Source organism: Haplochromis burtoni, unplaced genomic scaffold (genome assembly GCF_018398535.1).
Source record: "Haplochromis burtoni strain Fernald_Lab_line unplaced genomic scaffold, NCSU_Asbu1 Contig_170, whole genome shotgun sequence".
Classification (NCBI taxonomy): Eukaryota; Metazoa; Chordata; class Actinopteri; order Cichliformes; family Cichlidae; genus Haplochromis; species Haplochromis burtoni.
The window spans coordinates 1,105,431-1,112,790 of NW_024582531.1; the positions used below are offsets into that span (position 1 = coordinate 1,105,431).

General features: G+C 41.0%; 1 protein-coding gene across 3 annotated transcripts in view; it reads right to left on the reverse strand.

Annotated features, from left to right (window-relative positions):
• The window catches only part of LOC102313184 (adhesion G protein-coupled receptor A3), a 193,059-nt gene extending 190,271 nt beyond the window's left edge, over positions 1 to 2,788 (reverse strand). Inside the window, exon 1 of one of the 3 annotated variants that reach the window (XM_042225375.1) lies at positions 1,910 to 2,788. In XM_042225375.1, the coding sequence (XP_042081309.1) occupies positions 1,910 to 2,127 (218 nt within the window). In that variant the 5' untranslated portion in view covers positions 2,128 to 2,788. The remainder of the gene's footprint in view (positions 1 to 1,909) is intronic. The other 2 variants (XM_042225377.1, XM_042225376.1) reach the window with 2 other exon arrangements.
• Between the last annotated feature and the right edge of the window lie 4,572 nt (positions 2,789 to 7,360).

Consider the following 7,360-nt stretch of genomic DNA (forward strand, 5'->3'; position numbering starts at 1 on the left):
GGGGGAAGTTATCAACCCCTCAAGTGTTTGAAGTGCTATTTCATCCACAAGAGAGACACGGATGAATACTAAGAGAGGTTTCTCCAAGATGGTGTGGAAGAGCAAAATCTATGAATGTTTGAATGACTTTCAATACAGTAAAGGTAACTGCACCTCTAAACAGCACCGAGGGTAGGGAGAATGATTTATGCAGATGTGAGCAATGGATGAGGTCTGACTGTCACTAACAGGGGGAAGGTAGATCTGAAAGTAGGTCCAGAAACACACTAAGGAATAGATTTAGATTTTTCAAACTATCATTTGAATTAGTGATCTAGTAATAAGAGCAGGATTTTACAAGGACTAGCTTCTGCTCTCTCCCTTTTGAAATTACAGACAGCATGTAGACAAACAGTGATCACTCTTCATTACAGCATACTAAACACCCCCATCAGTACAGGAACAGGAAGAGAAGTAAATGCCTCCTGCTCTGCCAATGCATAAGACTGTAATATAAAACTGTCATTCATCAGAGCATAGTTCAGGATGGATTAATTCCCAGTAACCCACCAGAAAACATTCTGAGAATGCTGACAGACTGAGTTGCACCATATGAACAGAATAAATTACAGAACTTATTGAACCTAGAGCATCTCATCTGGACCATTTTTTGTGATGTGGTTTGTGATTGTCATTCCTTCTATTGATATGTGTGTATGTGCAACCCATTTCTTGCATTTCTTTGTACATATTATCTCTCCTTTCTTCACCTGCTGATCTTTTGGGAAATGTGAGACTAACACATTAAAAACTGTTAAAAGGGTTAGAATTGCTATTTAAAAAATTGAATTAAGAAAATTAAAAAAAAAAGCTGCTAAATTGTATAATTAATCCATCCAAATAATAGACTGATCATCAGAGTTAACAGTGATCTCATTTCACTTATCGATCAGTCTTTGACCAGTTTTTCCAGTTATAAAATCTCTTTATTATTTAATTAATTATATTAATTATTAATTAGGCCTCATTTCTTTAACCATAAGCAATAAGAGTAAATCAAACTGAAAAGGCGGTATATAATAATATCCTGATTTTATTTTTTTAAACGGAGCAGTGTAAACAGATTTCTGTATATTTAACAGAAACTTTTTGGCAGCTGGATGCCCGTATAAACCGTATAAACCTATAATAGTATCTTACTTTTGGCGCTCCCCATAATACTGTTCTAATCACAGAAATCAGTTACAGTGTGGAAAACAGAATATGATAACAAAGAGATTCTTTAAATTGCAAGTTACTACAAGGTTAATTCAAGGTTTGGCAGATAAAGAAGAATAGTAGGTACACTACATTATACATTATTATTTACTTATTATACGTCATGACTGTGGGGATTACCTCAGCGACTTTGCTAGCACTCTGACTTTTGAACTGGAACCAATCTGATGTGTAACTTTTTAAAAAAAATCATTTTGTTAGAAGAGTGTATCGTGGGTAAGTTTAGTGACCTTTCAGTGGCATCCTTAATGCAGTGGGGCTGGGTGGACGGGGGCAGTAATGGTAATAATGTAATAAGGTTGCAAAAAGGCTGGCTGCCATATTTATGGTAACAGTGCAAGGTAACATTATTCTTTGATGTGTACTATTCTTCTGCAACTCGATAAATGACTAACTGGTAAATTATGTCAAAGTTGTTTAACTGTGTGGAATCAATTTATAACACTTAACGCTCTTGTGCATGCAGGCAGACGCCCTAACGGGGCCCGGGGACTCCGTAGATGAATTGGAAAATAGAGGAAATAAAATTATCTTTGCACTTTTCCCACACTGTTTTCTGATAATCCGTTATATGTTGAGTCTCACAAACACACACTACCTCGTGTGTGGGCTTTATATTAGTGACGTGAAAGTCTTGACTGCTCCTACTTACAGCGAAACGGTCCTGTTGGGTAAGAAGCTGGGCTGTAAGGTGTCCATCAGATCCACGTCGTCGCACACAACTTTGATTCGGACCTGCTGCCTGCTCAACTCCTTGGACCTCTCAACGGAGCAGTGACAGCTGTCAATGATCAGATCCGGGCAGTTTCTATTGCTCAGGCTCGACTTGCACAGCAGGACTATTACGCACAATAAAGTCAGCGCCCTCATTGTGGACTGAGATAACTTAAAATATAAGAAGAAGAAAGGGAAAAAAAGGAAAGAAACCCGCTATTTTCAAGTGATGTCGTCCCAGCTTCTGTGACAAACAGGGACCATTTCACATTGACTCCCGTTACAATAAAGTTTCCTCCGTTCCTGAGCCGAAGTCCAGATCCCAAACCCCGCTTGTCACCTGCTGCGCTGTAATGAGCTGAATACTTTCGCTGTTTTATTGCTTTTAAACCAGGAATAAAGTTAAACATCGCGGGTTTTAAATGCTGACATTTCTGAACAACAGTCTTACAAGCCGGCTTCTGTCATGTGCTCTGGAGAAAACTTCCAAAAGTGCGTTTTCAAAGTCAAACTTTTCGGCGACACTACCTTTCGCGCTGGCAGCATGGAGAAATCAAGAAATATTCCCTTCACGATCCATTTAAAGTGCTCCTGTTTAAACCGCTGCATGCCGTGTTGTCATTCTTTGTCATCACGCAGTTTATGCGCCCTTGGACTTGTTGCGCATGTAGTGTCCCGAAAGTCCCTCCCCGTCCAGTCCTTACAGACGTCGGTGTGGGCTCATAAACGTCTCATGGCTACAAGAGGCCGTTAGATAACGTCCTGAAGACTTTCGGCTTCTCTTTCTTTCGGATTGCGCTTACTGAAAGCAACAGGGGGAAGAAGCCCGTCCTCTCATCTAAATAATAATCAATGAGTGGGATCACAGATGGGCTAAATTAAACTATTTTCTCGTCTTTGCCACCTCAGAGAGTCCCCGGAGGTCCTCTAGACCCATGATTTCTCAAACACAAACATTTACACTGCCTGATGAAAAGTGCTGCTGTTTGTTTTAGTCTCTTCAGTCACTCAGGGACGAAGGAACCGGTTTGTATCCAATTCCCGTGACCTGTACACAAACTGAAAATGAGCCACAGCGCTGGTGAACAGGCGAAACACACATTTTCGGGGGTAAAATGGCTTGAATTGTGATCTTGGAAAACATGATGTTCTACTATTTTATATGCCCCCTAAACGAAAGTAGAATCTTGTTTTTAACTCATTAGTTTCCATATTGCTCGGCTTTGATTTGCTGCAGTGAGAGGCTGCTGCAGATGTTGGCATTTTACGAGCAGAGGACAGACTTGTAAACCTGGCGTTCATTTCACTGATGGCAATAAATTAAGAATATGAGCTGGAAGGTTGACACAGTAACGCATTGTTGGCCTCATGAAGATGATTAATGAGTAAATACAGAAAAGATTACTTTAAATGTCTTTATGTAGGATATATCTCTAGTTTAGTAGGATATATGTAGGATTTAGAGGTACTTAAAAGAGAGTGTGAACTGGGGCATTTCTTTGAAATTAGATTAACTTTGATGAGCTGAATTTTAGTTTGTTTGTTTTTTTATTCCATCCAAGATGTCATCTGATTCCTCTTGAGACAGAAAGCAAACAATGTGGACCAATACCTGTCCTATAATGTGCACTTATTCTTATCAAGCAATAGTGACTTTGAACAGCCCACACGATGTATCCAGTGACATCAATCTCGTCTCTCTCTGGGGCATAATCTGTACAGAGGGCTTGGCCCCAGGGGGACAGAAGCTGAGACAGCTGGCTAGTTAGGTTCCCCGGGGCCAGGGTGAGGTGCTTCCCCTGTGTGTTTGTGTGTCCATGTGCATTGCACCCTGGGCCAAAATCCTCCCTCATTATCCACATTGTCTCCGGCACAGGCCCGAGAGCACAAAGGAGGGTTTGAAGCCGCTCCCACTGACCCTGCAAGCAGCCCGTGTTTCCTATTCTTCCGTTTTGACAGGCAAACATGGACTCCCTTTCTCTCCATAAGAGCATGCTATACTGAGAAAGACACAACCCTCCCTTCTCTGTTTATCCACATATGGAGACCCTTGTGCTCCCATGACACCGCCTCAGACTGTCAGTCACATTTGTTTACACAGATGTATATTTACCTCGTACCTCTAAGTGCAGAGGAGAATCTTACCCACCAGCTGACCTCTGGGGAAGCCAAAGAAAAGTCACTTGATGTAGCTGACATCAACATTTGAAGTGATCCATCTTTAATAGACCCTAAGGAAACCTTTCCTTGGATGCAAGCCATGACTGTTCACTGAGCTACTTGTATGTTCTTAATGGAAAACAGATCCATGTACTCGAGTGTGTTCTATAAAGGTTTTCCTGTCTGGCAGCGGCTATATTTTCACACCAACAGCCTCTTTTGAATGGCACAAACAACTTTAATTGAAACTATGAAATCCCGCTGAACATTATTGTAAAATAGTGCTGCAGTATTAACTCAAAATAAAACCTCATTAGTGCACAATGAAGTGATGGAGTCAATCCTGGTCAAGCAACGCAAACATGTCTGTCTGCAGAGCATGTTTTTGTGTTTTCCCTCGTGCACATTAGTGTTCACAGCTCTCCATTATTACTCTGTGACAGAGATGAATAGACCCTGGCTGCAAGCAATCACAGTCCTCACTAAATATTTACCTGCTGAACTTGAAGAGGCCAGGGTACAGCAGGATAAGAGTTACTCATTATTAGTCCATGACTTTTCGGATAAAGGCTCGAAGTGTTCAAACTTGTTCCGTTAATATGGAATATTGCACTTAAAAAAATTGTTGTTTTAGCTTTAAGCAAATGTGACAGGTGGTTTCTAGTTTCATAATCGTTAATACTGGTGTTATCTGAAGGGTGTGAAAGAGTAATAAAAATGTACCAAAATGCCCCATCTGTGTTTTGGCCGGAAGTAAGACAGCGACGGTTGAAATGATCCCTGAATTAAACATACAGGTGAATTTAAAGCGAATGCTCTTTGGGCATGTGAAAAGCAGTCATGTAATATTTATATGACTTAGAAAATAAAATTGTGGGGCCTGCATTAAGGGCAATACCCAGAAAAGTCGTGGAATCATAAGTCTGCACTTGAGTCAAGTCCAACAAACTGTCAAACAAAAGTTATATAAACTATAAGATTCTCATTTACTGAATTGTTTTAATTTCTCAGTCTCACAGACAAAGAAATTTAAAACTACAATAATTGGTATTTGTGAATGCGCAGCGGGACGGACTATTGCATCTGACTGAAAAGAGTGGAACAAAGATTTATTAATCAGTTGTACAGCCACACTTGCCTCAATGAAAAACAAAGCCTCAAACTTTCCTGGAAAGAGTTTGGCTCAAAGTCTTAGCCAGGTGACGGACTGGAGACCTGTCCAGGGTGTACCCTGCCTCAAGAGCGGTGACAGGTTCCAGCCCCACTAACAGCCCTAAATTGGATAAGAAAATGAACGTGTACAGATGGACTGATGTCACCAGGACTTAAAAATGAGGCTTAAAAAGCTCTTTTTTGGGGCAGGATTCTTTTTTGCTTTTGTTTATAGGTCAGTCCAGAGTGCCGAGATGATCGACGTTAGTTCAGCCAAAAAAAGGAAAAAGATCAACACAACTCAGCTGTAAACATGGATGAGTGGAACAACACAATTGGGTCTTTGAAGGCATTAGGTGGACAACTGCAATTTGTGCCTTTATGTAGTTCTCTAATCCTAATATCCTATTCCTTAAGAATACTTCCATAAAAATAACAAGACAGAACCTGCGTCCCCACTAATCCTCTGTATTTATTACAAATATGTGTCTTTATGTGTAATGTATTTAATATGGATGTCTTTTGCATGCGTAATCCATTCATTTAAAAGCAAAGTTAGTGCATATTGCTGTCCATTATTACTGATTAGAAACTTGTTCTAAAGAACTGTGGCAGGTTCATTTCCAAATCCCAAGAGGTCATGAGTCTGTGACTCAAATATGAGCTGTCCACACATCTATTCAGCATAAACAAGCAATCTTTTTTTCCCTACCATATTCCCATGTGCTTGTGGGAGTCTGAGAAAATGCGAGTGGGCACTAGGCACCTGTGACATGTATTGTTGTGACACAACTAACACCAACATGAGCCCATGGCTTTTAACCAGCTTAAAGCCCAGAGGATTTTAGTCAACAAAAGTCAAGTCGAATCAAGTCATACATGGATTTTTTTAGTGCTTCATCATATGAGTGAGAACAAAGGAGAAGAAAATGCAGCACTTAGAGACAAGAGTGGCACACATCTACGCTGATACGTGGATGCAATTTTAATTTATTTTATTTATATAGTGCACAAAACACAACAACAGTCACCTCAAGGTGCTTTGTATTATAAGGTAAGACCCTACAATAATACAAAGAAAACCCCAACAAACAGACAACCCCCACAAGGAAGAAATTGGCAACAGTGGCAAGAAAAAACTCCCTTTTAACAGGAAGAAACCTCCAGCAGAACCAACCCAGGGGCAGACATCTGCTGTGATGGATCAGAGATGAGGGGAGGGAAACAGGACATAAGGACACAGAGTTGAATTGTAATTCAAAGCAGAGAGCATGAAGTACAAAACAGTAGAAAATCTAATAACATGTTATACACCAAACAATCTGGTTTCCCTTCTTGGTTAAACAGGGTCTTGGGATGAATTTACCAGCAATAAACTGAGACTCACTATAATAAGGTGCCAAGAGGATTTGGGAAACCAGGGCTACTTTTAAACTTGAGAATGGACGACGCTGCGGTGCGAGCTGGCATGTCGGCGCTTCTGCAGCGACTGGGTGGACCCACTGACCACCAACCACCGCGGCACGGCGCAAGGACTTGAGTAAAAGTTTGGAGCGTGTATAATGACCTAAACAGAGATGTCTAGAGTGAATCTTTGGAGGCCCTTTTATGAGAGTGCAGATTTGTTATTGCCTCCGCAGCTTACTCTCACTCTCCGTCACCCGAGAATACAAGCAGAGCACCACAAACCAGATGCCAGCAATGAGCTTGAGCTCCAGTCGTTTTCACCTCATTTACAAACAGGGCACATGACAGCTTTCGCAATGATATTGTTTTCAAGGGAGGCTGCGGACAATAAGTCGAGTATATTCATTTGTAATCACTCTTTCCCCCGAAGTCTCATAAAAATCTCTGCACATAAACTCCTCTCTTGTTTTCACATCTCAATACGGTCATCATGAAATTTCATCAGCATGCTCATTTGTCATCATTAGCGCTGATGGAGGTCGCTCTGCTCCCGTCTGTCGATCCACAACAATAAGTCAGAGACAAATAAAAGCTGCACAGGCCTGACGTACCGCCGCTTTTATTTTGTTGCTTTGACAAGCAGCATTGGCGGAGAGACACGGTCCGACTC